Raw genomic sequence first — 21,556 nt, forward strand, 5'->3', positions numbered from 1 at the left:
GAAAGTTGTAGCAAACCACCCATCTATTTTTGTCCCCAAATAATGGAATCATGCTCCAGATTGCACTCTGCTCATAAGAAGAGACATGCTTAAGAAACTCTACAATTAAATGGAGTGAATAATATTTTGTTAACTGCTATCTGATTGCCCTACAAATATAGTACAGGGCAGCAATTTTCAACCATTTTCATCTCGCGGCACACTGACAAGACGCTAAAACTGTCAAGGTGCATCATGCTGCTGGCAGGGGGCTCACAACCTCCAATGGCCCTACTAATTTATGAGCCCCCCCCCACCGCCCCCAGAGTCCTGTGGCACACCATATGCAACCCACCAAGGTGCCACAGCCCAGTGGTTGAAAATTGCTGGTATAGGACATCTCCATAATAGCAATTTATCTCTTTCATGCTGCTATCAAATACCAATGGTCAGCTTTTTATGTGTCACTTTGAATATTCAGGCACTTCACTTACATTTTCAATAATGTTTACAAAACCCTATAAAACCCTAGGCCAGTATTATGCTTATATTGCAGATTAGAGAGTGTGGGCCAAAGCAAAGGTTTGCTTAGTCTACCTATTGAGTTCATTATTGAGGTATTATTTGAGTTGGGGACTTCCCAGCTCACGACACCAGCTCCAAGAGGGGAGAATATTGCTGTACAGATATGATATATTAAACTCAACGCTTGAACCATTTTGACTGTTAATATGATAACACCACTAAAGGCAGGGAAAATTCATCAGTTAAATATAGAAAGAATTAAAATTTCAGGTTAAGACTATGGAAGGAGTTTGGCTTTATAGATTACCTACTTCACAAGGCTGCTGCTGCAGGGATGAAATTAAATAATCCCATGTACACCTTAAACTACAAGGAAAGGCAGGATGCAAGTGTAATAAATATGGTACTCTGCACATTTACTTCTCAGTATGTCAAATATAGATAAGAACTCAAAACATCGGTCACAATTCAAAATTTGGCAAACTCTTAACCTTTAAACAAGAAAGTCTCCCATCATTAAAACAAATGTATTGAAAAACACCATCCCACTCTACAGCTCAGATTTTCAAGTGTGTGTTTATTGATCGAGCAGATGTAACATGAACTTCCATCTTACGAGAACCTGAAGCTGGTTGGAATTAATGACACAAAGAATAATCAACACTGTCTGTCACAAAATTAGGCTAGAGTGAAAATATAAAGCAAATGCCACAAAACAGTAAAAAGAAAACTTTTTAACACAACTCTTCCTATGTATCAAGTGAGTATGCCGAAGCCTCATTAACAATGCTTAAAGAACAGCAGAAACGGGGGGGGGGGGGAGAAGAGAGATTTACTCAAGGTCTTTTTCAGCATCCACTACCTGTCCCCCGAATGCAGGTGAGTGAAATAACTTATAGGTTAACACAGAGGTACTTGTAGCTCATGCACAAAGTAGGTTTTGATCCAATCAGGAGGTTCTGAACTTGCTCAATTTGGAATGTGACTTTTCAGAACAGCCTGAAACAAAGGGAAACTGAGCAAACAAAAGTAGAAGAAATTAGAATTCAGTATTAGAAGGAACTTGGCATCCTAAGTGGAACAATTTGGTACATCTAGAGAAGGCCCAAGCAACAGAACTAAAGTAAGCCATCCTGTTTCGCCCACTGCTGCCTGATAAATACTGAAGCCCATAACAGTCATCCATTCATGGCACACCTCTTGCTATTCTGATCCTGTAGGCTCCCTGAACTCTACCAGAGCCTCTCTAGTTTCACACTCACCCTTCATATTCTGGGCTCCTCAAACATCTCTCAGTGTAGCCCTGTTCCACTGGATCCTACGCACCGAAGCAGAGACTAAAACATTGCTACCGGGATGCTTAGGGCAAGAAGAGGGGTAAAAATTAAGCTCCAGTTACATTCCCAAATTTCACTGATAACAACAATGGCCTTTGGTCTCTGTATGTTCTCACTCAGCACACAAATGCAGTCATAAGCAAAACTGAACAACAGGCGCATATAGTCCTTCAGGTCTAAGTGTCACAATTTAGCAAAGCCTGCAACAGTACAAGAAGCAGGGAACAGCAAAGGTTACAGAGAGTGGGACAAAGACCCACAGGGGAAAAGCTTTTTACAGGTAAGCAAGTGCCCATAACCCCACCAAACACTTGTGCAGTTGGGAAGAATGTATATGCACCAAGGACCCAATTCTATGGCATGCCCTGAAAGAGGGCTGCATGCCTCAACATGCCTTATTGAAATTGGCTGAACCACCTGAGAAGCTGCTCCACGCAGTTCCCCAAAAGTGAATGCATCCACAAGATTCCGTTTTCATGTGACTACCAAGTTGCTAATGTATTGTAAGCTAAGCAGAAGAGGCTACACGATAAAGATGAGGGCAGTACACGTGCTATTGAGATGCTGCGAAGGGAGGAAATGGGCAAAACAGCTTCAGAAATCAATGTTATGCCTTCTGCATGCAATGGCAGCAGGTGGGGAGCAGAAAGGAGCTGCTGTCCTAAAAGCAGTCGGATGCAAAATTAGGGGCTACACAGAGGGTCAGTTTGGACTGGATGTCTTCCACTTGCTCAGAAGGCCACTGCTTCTCTTTGACGGTCCTGGTTGGGATGGACATCCATAACATCACTAGGAAAACTTTTTCCCCCACACACATCTTCACCCTTTCCCCTCCCTGGTCACTCACTGACGTGCCAGATAGCAAAATGGAAGGTAAGGGGACTTGGCAAAACAGATCTCTCTCTATCACACAAAGTGCCAACCATCAAATACCTTCAAATAGCCACTCTTTCCCTCCCCCCATGTTTAAATAAAATCATACTAATAATGATAAAGGTGCAAGAAATGATGGCATGAAATATGTGGTTCACTGTCCAGTTCTCTCTCGTCTTGCTTCCATTTGACACAAGATTCCTCCCGCAATAGTCCTTTCAGTCCATTGCATCTTTGAGGTTAACAACCCATCCGTTCACTTGCCATACACACTTTCATCACTGTAGGCTACATAGAGAAAATAATCTTCCTCGTGGTTATCCTGGAGAAGGGGGGGGGGAAGGGAGAATATCATTAACAAATGTCAGTCAAAGTGCCTCCAGCATAAAAAAGCTCTACTATACATCAGTCCAAGTATGGCCCCTCCACCTCCATGCTCACAATCTAAATAAAAAATGTGAATTAAAAAAGGAAGGGGTTCAAAGAGAAAAGAAAATGAGAGGGACACAAAGGTAAAGAAGTGAACAGGTCTGTGAGGAATATTCTCAACTAGTCCCACTTTAGCTGGAAATGAAAAGCATGGGCAGGGAAAAAACCAAAGAAAAAGCAACCCAAAGAGAAAGCAGCTGGTGCTTGGTTAAGGGTGTTCCAGAAATTCAGTGGGCCCTTAGTATCTGGGGGGCAGGAGGTCTGGTCTAGAGGATGGAGCCTCCGTTTGCCTGAAGATAACATCCGCAGGTCACCAGTTCGAGGCCACCGGCACCGGGCGACCTTGAAGCAGCTGACAAGCTGAGCTGAATTATTCCATCTGCTCTGAGCGTGGGAGGATGGAGGCCAGAATGTGAAACCAGATCAGAAAGAAACATCTGAAATGTTGTGGTTCTTGAAAGATAGAACCTTCTTTCAATTGTAAAAAATCCCTACGGGGATTTAAATAGCCTGCCTATGTAAACCGCCTTGAATAAAGTCTGAGGAGAAATCTGACGAGCAAGAAAGGCGATATATAAATACCTTAAATATTATTATCATCATCATCATCATCTGCGGGGGATCCTTTCCAGGACCTGCCCCCTTGCAGATATCAAAGTCTCCAGAAAATTAAATCCATAGTTGGGCTTTAGAGGACCTCCCGGACATGACTGAAAGGACCTTCTGGTCATGTCCAGGAAGTGTTCTGAGGTGCAGGGAGGCTGCACACGTTCTCCCCATTCTTCAGCAAACCTCTGAACATGACCAAAAAACACTTCTGGTTTCATCAGGAAGGTTCCCCGAGGCCCTCCAGCTGCAGGCTCAGCATCTGCAGATACTGAAATTCACGGATGCTGAGCCCATGGATAAGGAGGGCCCACTGTACTCTTCAATTAGAGCAGCAGGAGGGAGCTCAAAATAACAAAGCGGGTAGCATTAGTATATTCAACACACAAAATTATCCTCCCCTAAGTACTAGTCTCCCATTATATTTAGAGAGAACTATAGGTAGGGTGAAAAATAGCTTTTGAAAAGGATGAGATGTCAGAGCCAGAGAATGACTGGTAGCTTCCAATGCATCTAAGACAGCTAAAAGTATAAACCTCAATTTTCAGTTAGTGTACCTTTCCTTATTAATCCATTTCTGTCCAGCCCACAGGTGTACACATTTGATCCCTGTTGCAACATTGGGCAGAAATGGCTTAAAAACTCCAACAGAAGACCAAAATCATCACGTGCAAGTCTAAGCATGCTTACTCAGAAGTATGTTTTACTGCATTCAACTTGGCTTACTCCCGAGTAAGTGTGCTTAGGATGGCAGCCTTCGTTATTTGTCTGGTTCAACCATTCTTAATGGTCTTAAGACAATTCTGATGTGGCTTACTCAGATCAATGAATATTCTTTTTCCAGATCCTCATGTACCACAAATGTATTCCACATCACCTCATGATTTGCAAGTCATAGAGCTGACCTCAGTCATAAAATATTCTCCAACAGAAAAATGTTTATGGCCCAGGGTGATGTGTACAAGTTTGTGAGCAGGTGACATGTGGGTGTCCCTGACGTTGAGAGCAGGTTGTAGAATTTATTATCCCCCACTCCTTCATGCTTCTATAGCTCTATACTGAAAGAAAATGCTCTCTATCAAATCGAAATATGGCAACCTCCCACCCCCAGCTTGTTGTATTGGTGTGCAAGTATATGCAAAGTTTGGCCCTCCAGTGAAACATCGTCACTGCTCCATAAATTGAACAAAAGGTGACTATTTTCATTTCATAATGCACAAGTACTTCCACCAAACTGGTATCATAGTGCTTAAGCAGTCGATTAAAAAAAAAGTTTATCTGGCAATTCAATGGACACCAAATATAATTATGTACTGCAGGTTTCTTCTTGAATTTTCTTACATTGGCAAAGTGACTCCTTCCCTAGACTGTATACCATACTAAATTTACAGCAGTTCCTTGACTTTCATCCACTTTCATCACTTGGCTCTTTCAGCCTGTGGGGCCCACCCCTAGAGGGGCCTGGAGCAGGCTTGTTCCACCCCCAGGGAGGCCTCAGATTGGCTAGAGGGGAAGGGGTTCCAGTACCCTTGTCCTCCTCCTTAGTAGAGCTGCCACACCTGGCTTGGGAGCAGGAGCTGTTCACCTCACAGCTCCCTGCTTCACACTGCTCCCTCTCATCCCTGGCTTCCTGTTTTATGGAGCAAGCAAGCCCCCTTTTGGCCCCTCCCCTTCCTCCAGGTGGGGCAGAAAAGGCCTTTCCTGTTCCCAGCTTGTTTCCTTGTTTGCCCTGCCAGCCCCCTCTGTCTGGTTGGGGTGAGCCAACCTTCTTTGCCCCCCCCCCTCACGGGCAGGGAAGCCTCCCCACCCTGGGCATGGGGTGCCTGCTCCAGGGTAAGTTGGGGGTCAGGGCATCTGGGAGGGGCCCCCAACACAGCTGTTTTCAATTATAACCACACTTCAAATTTCATCCATCCACTTTCCTTTTTTATCTGATTTCTCCAATTTTCAACAGTGTTTGTCGATGTTCTTGTGTTTATACTTCTCTTTTTTTTCCTGTTTATTTAGATTTAACATGCATTTGCATGTGTTAAATAGTTATTTATGTTTGTTGCTCAACAAAATAAGTTTGCAAGCTAAATACGGCTACGCTTAACAGTCATTCATTTTTTACTTGCATTCATGCTCTACTAGTCCCTAACCCAGTGGTTTTCAAACTCTCTGGGAGTCTGAAAGCTGCAGTAAGTGCTTGCTAGGGAGGGGCAGGAGGCAGTGGGGGTGGAGGGAAGGCAGGGTTGCAGGGACTGGGATGTACTCACCAGTCCCTGCAGCAGTGTCCTGGGGGTGCGGGGAGCCCTGGGCAAGCATCTGCAGGGCTCCCCAGCCTGCAGAAAGTTAAAGTGGAGCAATTGTGCTCCACTTCTGCAAAACCGTGAGCGTGAGTACATCCTAGTCCCTGCAGCCCTGTGAGCTGCCTTCCCCGCTGCCCACACCCCTTAAGGGGGCAGAGGCCAGGGCCCTCAGGCTGGGGTGTCACAACACCCCAGTCTGAATACCACTGCCCTAACCAGATGAAAGCACAAGGAACTGCTGTATCAGTGAAACCTTCTGATATTTTTTATTTTATTTTTGTATTACTATTGCTCTAGATATCAAACATCATTGACTGTGTTTGGATGAAGGTTTTAAACACCACAAGTTATTAGTTACAGTGTGCAACTGACAATGTAACTCAGTCAGTGTAACTGTCACAAGCCAAGATAATTCAGCCCAATCACCAACAGTGAGTGACCTTGAAAGAAGAGACCTTCCTGTAGGTTTAATAATAGAACATGCCCCTTTTAGACAGGAAAGATAATTAATACTGAAGTTTCCAAAACTCTCCTTCCTTATAACCGTGAACTGAGATAATTAAGTTTCTTATAAGTGACATCTCCATCTTCCCAGGGGTGACATTAAGGGAGTGTGGGGGGTGCAGGGCACACCAGGTGACACCAATTTTGCAGGTGCACCATGGCCACTGCACTGCCCAGGCTTGGCAGTCTTCTTTGAATTGCTTCTTTGTGTTCCCACCAGCAAAGCCAGCGCGGGATCAAACCTCCCCGTGACTCGGTTGTCTTTGGCAGCTCCGCCTCCGAGATGAAGGCAAGTCGCTCCTTTGCAAAGAAGGGATTTGTCTTTGGCTCAGAGGTGGAGCCACTGAACACAGCTGCTGAACGCAGGGGGTGCCACCCCGTTAGTTGACCTGTCTTTTGTGGTGGCTCCTCCTCTGAGCTGAAGATGAATCACTTCTTTGCAAAGAAGCGACTTGCCTATTTCTCAGAGGCAGAATAGCTGAAGAGAGCTGAGGTGTCACCTCCACCAGTGTCAACCACTTGACTCACTTGTCTTTAGCGGTGTCTCTACCTCCCAGCCAAAGGGAAGTTGATTCTTTGCAAAGAAGGGATTCACCTTTGACTTGGAGGAGAAACTGCCACAAAAGACGGGCTAGCTGAGCGGGTGACACCCCTTGGCTCATCTTTCTTTGCCTGCTTGGTGTTTTGTCATTAGATCACTGGCAATTACTTCCTTTCTAAACCAGGTGACACCAGAGTTTCCAATGCTGCTGCATCTTCCTACCAGTTTGCTGCTCCTACAGCTTTTTTAATGTGGTCCACCACATTCGCTTGCAGCCAACTCTGAGCCTATGCAGGTCAGGATGATTTGAAGGCAAGGCTTCTGGTTCACACAGTGTGCATCTGCTTGAATCCAGACTAAACTATGAGAGCTAGTGAGATGTCATGCCTAAGACACTGAACTATGAAGCCTCCGGTTCAAATTCTGTCTCAGTCACAAGCAGGTGCCCTTCAGTGATATAGCAGCTAGTAACCAACAGTGTGAAGGTATGATCTAAAATCCTTTCGTTTCATGGAATGAGGATTACATTAAAACCTAAAACTGTATATGCTGTTCCAGCAATTCCACCAAGGAAAAGGAAAGTCAACATGCACTCACCTCATACAGCTGGCCCATAGTAGCACTGGTAGGAGGAATGGTGTTGTTGACAAAGAAGAACAGTGCATCCTCTGGCCTCAGGTGGATTCGCTTTCGGATCAGGAAGTAGAACTGCCCAACTAGAATTAGCAGGGAGAAGGGAAAAAAATTGATGAAAGTTGCCTAGAGTGAGACAAATCGACAAACAGCTGTTAACAGTTTGCTAACATTTGACCCTGCAGCCACAAGCTGTCAAGTATTCCCTCTTTGTCCTGTCACACTTTTGAGACTTAGCAGTTCTCACACTATCACCCCACCTGTCTGCAGAGCTGCAGGTGAATTCAAAGCTCAGCCGAAACCACACTTAGGCACTAGGGTTATTCACTTGTTAAAACTGTACCTGGGTACAGTAATTGTTAGCCTGGATACAGTAAGTATCACATTTCATTCAGTGCAGGTATAATCTTGTTGATCTGGAAAAATGAACCCAGATGCAAACATTCACATGAAAAGGTGCACCCAGGTAAGTCATTCTGTACTTGATTGTACAATGGTGTGTGAATAGGCCAACTGTTTTGGTATAAACTGACTCTATGAGTAAAGTCAGCACATGCAACTGCCACAATTTTCAGTGGCTTTTTCCTGCTGCTGCAATTATGCAAAGCAAAACACCAACATGTAGCACAAATCCTCAAAATGTCCTGATTAACATACTCCCTGAGGCCATGACACAGCAGAAGTATGAACCAGCCAATGATTCCCATTCTAGTAGTCATCTCAGTTCAAGAATTTTTTAAAAAGATATCCAGCTGAGTTGTGTGGCAAGATGTTATAGGGACTGCAGAAAAGACGCATCAGTACACTGAAGAATTGCACTGCCAAGTCCATTATTGACTGCGCTCATTAAAAACAACTGCATGCCTCCTTTGTTTTTTTTTAAAAAAACCTGGACCATATGATTTTGACCATATGATTTTGAAATGCCACAAATACTCTATTAGGCAAGCATTTAAGTTCAGAAGTAGGCTCTTCTACAGATTACTGAGTCCAGAATTTAAAGCACAATGGAAAAGAATCTAGCAATTTCAACACAAGTGTGAAAACACTGACCTTGATGCATTAATGGGGGAGGGGGGGTGATTATGACCTTCCATTTCACATCTGCAGGTGTGAATATGAATGCCAGTTTGTTCATCAAGGTTATGAGAACCACTGAATTAACTCTCTACAACAGTGGTTCCCAAACTTTTTAGCATGGGGACCCACTTTTTTAAATGATACTATTGGGACCCAGACTCTTAAAAGTTTACCAGACTTTAAAAAGAAGGAGATCTAGAAATAAATATTTTATTTATTTATGAGTAATAATAACCAGAAAAAAAACCCTCAAACATTTATCTCCCTGAATTTACACATGTTTTGCAAACTGCAAGAGCTGAGCTATTTGCAGGGTAATTAGCAGTTATAGTATCTGCTTTTTGAATAGGCTCAGGGCTTGAGGCTATTAGTTATCTGATCTTTCCATCACCCTCTGGCACCAAAAAACATCACAACCCACCAGCGGGTCCTGACACACAGTTTGGGAACCACTGCTCTACAAACATGCATGCACCTGTCCCTCTAATACTGTGCTACAAAAGTAAAAAAAAAACAAAAAACGCATCAAATCCCTTCCCAAAGATAAGGAAGCATGCAAAAGAGCTCCTTGTTTTTATTCAAACAGGTTCTTTAATTCATTTTTGTCCAGCCCACAGGTGTACACATTTGTCCTGTTGTGTATATACAACGTTGGGCAGACATGGTTTAATACAGATATAAAGAGAAGCTATAGTATGGTTTTACCTGTAAGATCAGATGGGACAAGATACTTCCTCTTGTCCAGATCAGGAACTCTGGCTTTGGGTGCTTTCTCCACAATAACCTGGATAAAAAGGCAGGGGAATAAATAAATAAATAAATAAATAAATCTCTCTTTAAATAATTTTTCTTTTAGAAAAAGAGATTTGTGAGAAAATCCCGTCACCTCACTCTCTGACTGCTTGGGCTCCAGAAGCAGAGGGATGGAGCGAGTGGTCGTGAACCCCCCATTCTCTGCTGCCTTAGTGTATAAGGTAGACCAGTGGTGTCCAAAGTTTTTGGCAGGAGGGCCACATCATCTTTCTGACACTGTGTCAGGGGACCGGGGGGGGGGGGGAAGAACGAGTTTACATTTAAAATTTGAATAAATTTACATAAGTTTACATAAATGAATATATTAAAGATGGAGCTTATATGTATGAATGAAGGTCTTGCAATAGCTCAAGGCCAATAAAAGACCTTGCACAAAGCAAGGCTGGCCTTTCCTTTGCTGCCACTACTGCATCACAGATGTGAAACAACAAGCAGTGGAGGGAACCCTCATCCACAACAGAAATAAATTATTTTTTATTATTATTTAGGGTGCAATCCTATCCACGCTTACTCAGGAGTAAGTCCCATTAACTATCATTGTTAAAAGCATATACATAGTAGTCTGTTAAAAGTACAGAACTGTAACATTTCCCCAGATGCAAGAGGCAATTAGATATCTGAACCAAACTGTGGGTCAGGCCCCCCTGATGGGTTGTGATGTGTTTTTTGGTGGGTTGCCAAAGGGTGATGAAAAGGTCAGATAACTAATTGCCTCAAGTAGCATCAAGTTGAACCTATTAAAAAGTAAAATATTGAAATGACTGGGGATCTACCTGAAATTGGCTCGCGACCCACCTAGTGGGTCAAACAGCATTGAGGTAGACAGTTGCAGGAGGAGATCATAATGACAGCCATGCCGGGCCAGGCCCATTATGCTGCAGGTGTCAGCAATGAAGCAAACAACATGAGGTGTGTGCGGTTGAGGCTTGATGGGCAAGCCACTGCAATAGGCACCCTGAGTCACATGCAAGCCCAATCATTCGCTCATGTGTTGCTTCCTCCATGTGCTAAAACCAGGTTAACCTACTGGAATCCATCATAAAATAGAACAATCAGCTTTTCTTTCCTCTAGAGAGAGAAAAGCAAATTTAGTTAATTCTCCTCTGGTGTTCGTTTTGCTAGATAGCACTGAACATTTTGCAAATCATGAAGCCCAAACTCTATCATCTTGGGCAGGTATTGCACTGGAGATAAGGCCCATAGGTCAACTGCAACCATTGTTTGCAATTTCCCCCCACATCTTTACAGAAACATTTAAGAACTTCGGAAGCATCAAAAGCTAGATGGGAAATGTCTGCTTCACAGTACCTGCCCTTCTTCTCCCTGAATTCAGAGGAGAAGGTGGAACACAGTTAAGGCCAGTTTTTTTAGCCTGTTGCAGGCAGTCATACTGCATGCCCCACTGCATCTGAGACTCCTGCTTTGGTATTAATTGCTGGGAGAGCAAGGACCTCGCATGCCACTGCGATCTAATTTAATGGGGAGAAATACAAATTAGGGTGAGGGACAGAAACAGAGCAAAAATGAAGTGCAGAAAGAAAAGGGGTTTCAGAAATGGGGATACAGAGAGAGAAGACTTATCAAGTGGTACACAGAGAAAAAGCGCACTATCGGTTGCAGAGGTGAGAGAGATGGAATAGTGAGAACTAGCGGAGAGGTGGACTTAAAAGATGGTAGATACCGTGGAACTGGAAAGGTGTAGAAGAGAGTTACCAAAACGATTAGTGGACTGCGGCGCCTCCCTTACGAGGAAAGGCTACAGTGTTTGGGGCTCTAGAAAAAAGGCATCTGAAGGCGAATATGAACAAAACATACAAAATTATGCATGGCATAGATGCATGGATGTTCTTTTCACCAGAACCAGCAAGCACCCATTAAAATTGAATGGTGGGAGAGTTAGGACAGACAAAAGAAAATATTTCTTTACCCATTATGTAATTAAGCTGCGGAACTCCTTGCCACAGGATGTGGAGATGGCACCTGGCCTGTATGCCTTTAAAGGGTGACTGCACAGTTTTATGGAGGAAAAGTCCATCACAGGTTACAAGCCACAATGGGTATACACAACCCCCTGGTTTTAGAAGTAGGCTGACTCTGAATGCCAGAGAAAAGGGAGTGGCAACAGGACACAGGTATCTTGTCTTGTGTGTTCCCAGAGGCATATGGTGGGTCACTGTTTGATACTGGAAGCCAGACTAGATGGCCCTTTGGCATGATCCAGCAGGGCTCTTATGTTCTTAGATGTGTGTCCATGAAGATAGACAGCAGGGCTGGTTCCAGAGAGTCACAATCCCAGTATTTTTCAGGGCCCCAGAGGATCCACCATCCCCACCACTTCTACTTTGCCAGGAGCACCCAAGAAGGTCAGAATGAAATAATTCTTAGTTTGCACTCCATGCATCTTCCTAGTTATGAGAATCTACTGAGGGCATCTTACAGAGAAGCCTCCGAAATTCTGGACCTACCACTGGGAGACAGAACGTATTATGGAGTGCAAAGAGAAAGAGGGAACAACAAAAGACGCTTTATCACAGCACAATGATGCAGCGCTCCCATGTATAAAAATACAGAAAGGGCCCACATGATCCAAGCTGCACACTCCTAATCTATACTCTGCTGCTACCTCTTCCTCCTCCTTGCATTTTTTCCTCATTTCTGATTTTGAATCTGATAGTTATTTTTTTTTTTAAACTAACAAAACACAGTTGCACAAAGCAAAAATATTGTTACCAGGAAGCAACACATAAAAGATGGCTATACACAAGTTCTCTCCAGGTATGGCTATCACCAGGTAGCATCTGCTGTAACCATGGACCGGTGCCAGCCAGACTTCCTTTCTGTTAGAAAGTGGAAACATGGGCACCAGGTGGAACTCAAATGTCAGACAAGAAAAGAAATGCAAGGATGCTCTGGTCAAGTCTTCCCAATTGTTTTTAGATATATCTCCCCATGTAACATTCCTCCTCTGAGCTCCCTTGCACAGAATCAGGCCAGGAGTCTAAGGACCACAATAACTCACCAGCCAACAGCTGCTCTCAGGAACTCGGTACTTGGAACAGCCCAACATTGAACCTGAGTGCTATTATTAAGCTATGGTACTTTCCTGGAGGGCAAGCTTGCATTAGTGCTAGGCCCACCTGCCTGCTTTGTATACGCCAGATGCAGCTTCAAACCAGGCACACTACTCAAGCAAAGCAGCAGCAGATTACCTGCATAGCCATACACAACATGAGACATCATGCCCTTGACTTTAAGCCATTTCTGCCCAACCGCAACAGGGACCAAACATGTACACTTGTGGGCCAGTATCTGCCTCAAACTGTCTTTTGCTAACTGCTGCTCTATACCAGGACAAATACAATCCAGAATACCACTTCCCACACTGAGGGCCCAATCCTATCCAACTTTCCAATGTGGATGAAGCCATTCCCATGGGGTGTGCACAACATCTTGCAGTGAAGAGACAGTCACAGATGTTTCCTCAAGGTAAGGGAATATTTGTTCCCTTACCTTGGGGCTGTGTTGTAGCTGCATCAGCACTGGAAAGTTGGACAGGATTGGGCCCTCAGTCCTTGCTAGCCCAATCTTGGTCTGCTCCCATAATAACCTCATACCATACTGTATCCTGCAGCATCTGCCTGCTCTGTTAGTTCTAGCAAAATCTACTGAACATGGCTAACAGCCTGCATTTCAAAATTGCTACAGTGAGCCTGCATTTTGGGCCTACCATAAGGGTCACCTTCTGACAATTTCCATACTACTTGCTGACTGTCTTCCATCAAGCTTAAATGTAGAATTCCCCTCATCCTCAAATCCAAAGCTAGTTCCGGTGTTGCTGATAATGTCGCAGACAAGTATCAGAAAAAATGATGGATACCAACATAAGTATTGTTAAGACTTTAAGGCTGCAATCCTAACCACACTTTCCTGAGAGTAAGCCCCAATGAACAAAATAGGACTTAACTTCTGAGTAGACCTGGTTAAGACCTAAGAGATCTAAAGGAAAATGTCAGCTACATTATGATACTGACCTATATGCAGTATCTTAAAGCGCCATCCTCATTTCTAGGTAAAAAGGCATTCACTGTGCTCTAGGTTGCAAATTATAAACAATCTGTTTCATCATGAGACAAATATTTCTGACTCGGCCTCTTAACATCTTAAGAATTCTAAGTCCCATGATTCTGACACTTCCTGTGACAGATAAACATTAATTATTTGCCTCAGTTTCCCATTTGTAAAACAGGAACAACACAGTAACATAACTTTTCTCTGTAGGAATGTTGTAAGGATGAATAAGGAACTATCTGAAAGGGCACCTGATGACCAAGAAAAAGGTAAAAAGAGTTGTTCAAGGTTTTATTAACAGCCCCTTAATTAATATAAGAAGAGCCCCGCTGAATCAGGCCAAAGGCCCATCTAGTCCAATTCTGACTTATCCAAATACTTTGACAAGCAATCATAGTAAGTTAAAAAAAATATGGTGCAAAATAAAATCCAAAGGTCAGGGCTTATAAAGGAGGGTGGGGTGGGAAATGTTCCTTAAAGGAATAAAGCTGCAGTCTCTAGGTGTAGACTTACTTGGAAGCAAGCACCATGGATCTCAGTGGAACTTAGTACCAAGTCATCAAAGAGAACTGGGCCATAAGCCTTTTTTAAAGGCAGCAGTTGTATAATGACTTTAGTACAGCATTCACCAGAAGGTACCCTTCACGGGGCCTCTGAGGTTTTTTTATCAGGGAGTACTATTAAGCTATGGTATTTTCCCAGAGGGTGAGGCCTACCTTTTTCCTTTGTACAAGCTAAATGTACATTCTTTTGGGCCCCTTCTCCAATTGGATCATAATTTCATGGGATCATATTTTCTACTAATCACAGTGTATAAAACTATGTAGGCTTACACAAAATGTGAACGAAAGCCTTTACACAACGTAAGCAGACATTTTCTGAGATCCCAGGAAACTTCTACCTCCCATCCTTTGGCTCCTGGGCCCCCTTTTTGATCTCAGGCCCAGGTATGATGTTGCATCTCTCTGTCATGGGCCCTGATAATAACTATTAAGACTGGGAGAAGAGTTCACTAATCTCCTAAAAAGGTCCAAAGATCAGGAAGCAAAAATGTGAGTGAAGCAAGAGCCCATCATGACCACTTTTCCTGCAATCTCCTCTCCCCTCCCAATTAAACCAAGAGTAGGCCACAGATTCCCAGGCAGACATCTGCCTTCTCTGGTACAAAAAGATCAACGCGAGGCTCAAAAAGCAGACTAGGTAGGATCATAGGGAGGAAAAAAACCAGAACAAAATGATTCCTCTCCACACACAGGCCCTTCCAAAAGGATCACAGAGCCTTTTGCAGCTTTGCTCTGAAGGTTACATCATTAACACACAGCCATTGTCCCTCTGCCTCCATTTTTGTGTGGCAGGGAAGAAGGATGAAGGGGGGTGGGGGTGGAGGCGCATGAAGTGAGCTTCTTCTCCCCCCCCCCCTTTCTGGCCTGGTGCTGCATAAAAAGCACAGGATCATCAACACAAAGCAGGAGCACAATTTTACGTGCAGATAAATGTGCATTTTATGAACAGGTAAGCAACATCATCAACACAAAGAAGCAGCGCAATTTTATGCGCAGATAGATGTGCATTTTATGAAGCAACATCATGCACTTTCTACGCACATAGGTACTGAAGGCAGAGAAGGTCATCCCACTGTGGGGCTCCCTCCAAAAAAGCAAGGAAAATACCCTCCAAGTGCATCACAAGCCCCTTCCCCACATAAGCTCTCTCCACATCTTCTGTCTACAGGAGCATCATTATCTGTCCACCACTCACAGGCACCCGGTCGGGGTACTTCTTCCTGATTTTCTCCCCTTCTTTTTTCCTGTACTCAAAAGGATGATCTTCCTTGTACTGGAACTTCATGGCTGGAAATTAGACGGCTGAGCGCTTTCTGCGTCCCCCCCAGATGCCTCCAAGGGACCCAACTCCACTGCTACCAATTGCAACCGCTGGTTGAATTTTCTGGGGCTTCTCCCTACCACCGCCGTCCAGAATGGATACACAACAGACGCTCCCAGCTGGTCATTGTGACGTCACGGGATAGAATCCGCATCCTCCTCCCTCCCACATTCTGGGCTTGATCATCTCTGCTCCAGGATGAGGGGGCGAGGCGCTTTATCAGAAGTACTGGGTCCACACCGAAGCCTCGTGGTCCCCTGCAATGCAACAACAGCACAGCAGTTGTTGCAAAAAAAAAATGCCTGCTTTCGGGTTGGGTTGCCAGCCTACCCATGGAGAACAGGTTCCAATGGGCAACCTCTCCCTATTGCATCTCCCCCCTTTGCATAACCAATGGAACAGTCTCCGTGTCAATATCAGAGGACTGTGTAGTCAGGTTACTTATTTGCAAATAGGACAGTTATAGAGGATCCAGAAGGAAAAGTGTCATTTAAAAGCTTGCCTGTGCTGGCTTAATGGGGGGGGGGGAGACTTTGGACAACATTTAGAGCCCCATCCTATGCATGTCTGCTCAGAACAGTACCATTATACATTATACTCAGTGGGCCTTACTCCCAGGAAAGTGTGGATAGAGCCCTATCCTATGCATGTCTACTCAAAAGTCAGTAACATTATATTCAATGGGGCTTGTTCCCAGGAAAGTGTACATAGGATTGCACCCTTAGGCATGCATTCAGTGGTGTAGCTGGGGGAAGTGCAAAGCACGAAGTTTTGCAGGGAGCCTCCCCGCAGCGTGCAAGGGGCCCCTCCCCTCCGCCTCTTGCACGCTGCGGGGAGGCTCCCTGCAAAACTTCGTGCTTTGCACTCCCTCCCTCGCTACGCACTGTAAGCATGCGCTACTCGACACGCTTCCACGTCGTCTCCGTGACCTTCAGCAGCACTGAGCAAACATGCAGAACGAGCATTGGAGCAGGAACGGGGCGTGTGTGTTGGCACAGCAGCTGCCTGCCCAGCGCAAAGCACGCGGCGGGTGGTAAATAAGATCAGGTGAGCAGGAGGCGGTGCAGACCCGCCGGCCGTGACTCAGGAGCTTGGTAGGCACCGCCAGGCTGCGACAAGGGAAACCTGAGCGGCTCTTCCGGAGGAGAGCGGCCTGACTCCTCGTGCAGCCGTGTCTGGAACGTGCTGGGCTCAGAATATTTTGCTGCAGCCAGTGGCATAGCTAGGGGGGGCAAAGCACTCAGTCTTGCATGTGCCTGGGCAGTAATTTTGCTCCCCCAGCCTGGAATAGCTCCGAAGGGGAGGGGCCGCGTGCAGGGTGCAGCCAGGCACCTGCAAGATTTAGACCCCCAAGCCTATGCATGTCTACTTAGAAGTAAGCCCCATTATAGTCAGAGGCTTACTCCCAGGAAAGTGTGGCTAGGATCGTAGCCTTAGTGCTTTACACCCTCCCAGCTACGCCACTCCCTTATAATAATAACAACTCCATATACTGCCGGATTACTCTTCTGACTTTTTAGGCAGGCATTTCTAAATCCCTCAAGGGGATTTTTACAATCATAAACGGTTCTCTCTTTCAAGAACCACACAACATTTCAGATGGATCTTCCGCGTCTGATCTCACTTTTGGCCTCCAGTGCTTCCCATGGATGCTCAGAGCAGATGAGCTGCAGGTGTTCTCCAACTGTCGACCTTCTGATGTTATCTTTGGGCTAACGGAGGCTCTACCCTCTAGACCAGACCTCCTGCTCTTGTCTTCCTTCCCGCCCAGAGATGAGCTGGCCCAGCTCAGTCACAGCCTCTGTGGAGGTCTTGTGATCACCTGCATAAGGCTGAGTCACTGCTGTCAACAGTAAACACCTGCATCAGATGTTCAGAATGGCTCCAACAACAGGACGTTCTTGGCACTCCCAAAACAAACAGGGTGTCGAATTCTTCCCAGATGCTTGTAGAAAAAGAAAATGTTGCCTTAGTGGTTCTCAAACTGTGGATCTGTGGCCCACTAGTGGGTCACAACCCGTTTTTTGGTGGTTCACAAAACTGACAAGTCAGATTAGAGACTATGTGCATCAAGGGTTAAACAACCTGCAGTGGGGAGCCCTGCTACCCAATCACCATTATAGCAACAGAGGCTTGAGCAGCTGGCAAAGTGAAACTTTTTTTTTTTTAAGGTGGATCCCAGTGCTAAAAAGTTTGGGAACCACTGGACTAGTTAATAATGCAGCCAGGATGGTGTAGTGGTCCAAGAGTTGGACATAGACCTGGAAGAACCAGGTTCAACCCCTGCTCAGCCATTAACTGGGCTCAGTCATTAACTCTCAACCTCACAGGGTTGTTGTGAGGACAAAAGAAGGGGAGTGCCTTTGTACATCACCCTGAGCTCTTTGGAGGATGGGTGGTATAAAAATGTGAAAAATAAAATAATGGACTGGTTCAGACAATATTTATGCCGTGAATCGTATGTGGGGCCACAACGGAGCTAAAATTACTATCCAAACCAGCCCGGGGTAGCCTGACCTCTGCTGCCAGCCCCAGACACTGCTTCTAGTTTGTTCTCTGTAATTTGGACAGAATTTATACCAGATTTTAGCACATATTATTCAATATTGTACAGGAAACAAAATACCTAGAAAAAGCATCCATGGAATTAAATGAGTGGCAGCTCATACATTTCCATAACTAAAAGGTCACTCTCTGCATTTTGGTTACTCTCAGGGGTATTTCACCTAGTAAAGAATAAACCCAGTGTACTGCCATGCATACTGTTACACATACAGTATTTACATCCAGTTCCAATGCAGGAGACATGCATTTAACACATGCACTTGCCTGGAGACCAGAGGGCTCCACAGGGAGATATACTGTACAGAGGCATTATATTATTATATTTTGAATACTGTATAATACTCATTTGATATAAAGATGAGTTTAGTATAGCCTGCCTATGTGAACCACCTTGAGTCTGTGAGGTTCTCCCAACGTGTTGAAAGAATCAGTGAAAAAGGTGGTATACAAATGCTGTAATTATTATTATTATGAAGTTCTGGTTGCCACACCTCAAGAAGAATATTGTAGAACTGAGAAAGGCACAAAAGAGAGCAACCAAAATAATCAAGGAGCTGGAGCATCTCCCTTACAAGGAAAGGTTACAAGATTGGGGCTTTCTAATTTGATAAAACATGTGATTAAGGAGGGACATGGCTTCTGTAAGGGTAAGTCAGCATGGCTTCTGTAAGGGTAAGTCTTGCCTCACAAACCTTATAGAATTCTTTGAAAAGGTCAACAGGCATGTGGATGCCGGAGAACCCGTGGACATTATATATCTGGACTTTCAGAAGGCGTTTGACACGGTCCCTCACCAAAGGCTACTGAAAAAACTCCACAGTCAGGGAATTAGAGGACAGGTCCTCTCGTGGATTGAGAACTGGTTGGAGGCCAGGAAGCAGAGAGTGGGTGTCAATGGGCAATTTTCACAATGGAGAGAGGTGAAAAGCGGTGTGCCCCAAGGATCTGTCTTGGGACCGGTGCTTTTCAACCTCTTCATAAATGACCTGGAGACAGGGTTGAGCAGTGAAGTGGCTAAGTTTGCAGACGACACCAAACTTTTCCGAGTGGTAAAGACCAGAAGTGATTGTGAGGAGCTCCAGAAGGATCTCTCCAGACTGGCAGAATGGGCAGCAAAATGGCAGATGCGCTTCAATGTCAGTAAGTGTAAAGTCATGCACATTGGGGCAAAAAATCAAAACTTTAGATATAGGCTGATGGGTTCTGAGCTGTCTGTGACAGATCAGGAGAGAGATCTTGGGGTGGTGGTGGACAGGTCGATGAAAGTGTCGACCCAATGTGCGGCAGCAGTGAAGAAGGCCAATTCTATGCTTGGGATCATTAGGAAGGGTATTGAGAACAAAACGGCTAATATTATAATGCCGTTGTACAAATCGATGGTAAGGCCACACCTGGAGTATTGTGTCCAGTTCTGGTCGCCGCATCTCAAAAAAGACATAGTGGAAATGGAAAAGGTGCAAAAGAGAGCGACTAAGATGATTACGGGGCTGGGGCACCTTCCTTATGAGGAAAGGCTACGGCGTTTGGGCCTCTTCAGCCTAGAAAAGAGACGCTTGAGGGGGGACATGATTGAGACATACAAAATTATGCAGGGGATGGACAGAGTGGATAGGGAGATGCTCTTTACACTCTCACATAATACCAGAACCAGGGGACATCCACTAAAATTGAGTGTTGGGCGGGTTAGGACAGACAAAAGAAAATATTTCTTTACTCAGCGCGTGGTCGGTCTGTGGAACTCCTTGCCACAGGATGTGGTGCTGGCGTCTAGCCTAGACGCCTTTAAAAGGGGATTGGACGAGTTTCTGGAGGAAAAATCCATTATGGGGTACAAGCCATGATGTGTATGCGCAACCTCCTGATTTTAGGAATGGGTTAAGTCAGAATGCCAGATGTAGGGGAGAGCACCAGGACGAGGTCTCTTGTTATCTGGTGTGCTCCCTGGGGCATTTGGTGGGCCGCTGTGAGATACAGGAAGCTGGACTAGATGGGCCTATGGCCTGATCCAGTGGGGCTGTTCTTATGTTCTTATGTTCTTATGTTCTTATGACATGGTTGAGATGATAAAATGATGCATAGTGTGGTGAGACAGTAGTTTTCCCCACCTTCTCACAACTCTACAACTGGAGGTCATGTAGTAAAGCTGATTGGAGAGATTTAGGATGAACAAAAGAAGGAACTTCTTCACAGAGTGCATAATTAGTTTGCCACTCAGTGTGATGGTGGCTATCATGGTCCTGGGCCTCACTGGCTGACGTGACACACCCCTGGCCCACAGTGAGTAAGGAGCGCATGTTCCTAATTAGTTCTCAGGTAACCTTCCCTCTCAAAAGTTTAACCATCAACTTGAGATACAAGGCTACTGTTCTTGATTTGTTCTAAGGTGTCCCACAAACTCAAGGGCCTGAATACACCTCAGGGGCTCAGGGAACAGTTCTTAATTGAATAAACCAAACACCCAGTACAAGTTTCTAGCACATATCCATCTAATTAGCTCAGACACATGCTAACTGATGGACAAACATTTCCTCAGGGCTACTGCCCTCATTGGCACACCACCACCACCCTGGTTAATCCACTTCTGCCCAATTTTGCATATACGCAACAGGGATCAAATGGGTACACCTGTGGGTTGGGCAGAAATGGGGCTAGTTCTCCAGCCCAATGGACGCTGAAGACATACAGGCTAGAAGCCAGCCCTTGAAGACTCTGAGCTTCTCCAAACTCCAGAGACTCAGGTCTCAAGGCACTGCTACAGTGCAACAATAGCAGACTGGCCAAGCTGGATTTAGATGAATCACTTCATACTCACAGACACAAGCCTGTAATAATGTTTATTAAAGAATGAAAGGCATTGGGTATTTCAGAGAATAAATACAAGACATAGGCACAATGTTAAAAGAGTAAAGGTAAGCTTCCTAGACCTCTCACCTGTTTCTTCCAAACCTCTGAGCATAAGCAAAGTTGGCCTTCTACTATACCACCATATCTGGTAGGACCAGACAACCATGCTGGAATGGTGAAAGTCATAGGTTGGCAACCTTCAGTCTCGAAAGACTATGGTATAAGCCTACAGCACCCAGTATTCCTGGGCGGTCTCCCATCCAAGTACTAACCAGGCCTGACCCTGCTTAGCTTCCGAGATCAGATGAGATCAGACACGTGCAGGGTAACAGTTGCTGCAGTGATGGTCAGCTCCCTCTCTATCCACTACAGGGTTATTTTATGCCTTAGAGCAGTGGTTCTCACACATTTAGCACCAGGACCCACTTTTTAGAATGAGAATCTGTCAGGGCCCACCAGAAGTGATGTCATGACCGGAAGTGACATCATCAAAGATTTTTAACAAGCCAAGGCTGCAGGAAGTGACATCATCAAAGATTTTTAACAATCCAAGGCTGCAGTCCTACCCACACTTACCCAGGAGT

General features: G+C 44.9%; 1 protein-coding gene and 1 pseudogene across 1 annotated transcript; both read right to left on the reverse strand.

The window, feature by feature from the left end:
• Nucleotides 1–1,061: 1,061 nt before the first annotated feature.
• LOC136658683 (gamma-aminobutyric acid receptor-associated protein-like 1) lies at nucleotides 1,062–15,691 on the reverse strand. The gene is made up of 4 exons (XM_066635499.1): nucleotides 15,438–15,691; nucleotides 9,504–9,582; nucleotides 7,683–7,801; nucleotides 1,062–3,036 (listed from the first exon to the last, which is right to left on the reverse strand). Exons 1-4 carry the CDS (start codon nucleotides 15,525–15,527, stop codon nucleotides 2,971–2,973), a joined length of 354 nt encoding a protein of 117 aa, XP_066491596.1. The 5' UTR covers nucleotides 15,528–15,691; the 3' UTR covers nucleotides 1,062–2,970.
• Nucleotides 15,692–21,195: 5,504 nt separating this feature from the next.
• On the reverse strand, nucleotides 21,196–21,315 carry LOC136659757 (5S ribosomal RNA; annotated as a pseudogene).
• Nucleotides 21,316–21,556: the final 241 nt, after the last annotated feature.

Source organism: Tiliqua scincoides, chromosome 8, assembly GCF_035046505.1.
Source record: "Tiliqua scincoides isolate rTilSci1 chromosome 8, rTilSci1.hap2, whole genome shotgun sequence".
Taxonomy (NCBI): Eukaryota; Metazoa; Chordata; class Lepidosauria; order Squamata; family Scincidae; genus Tiliqua; species Tiliqua scincoides.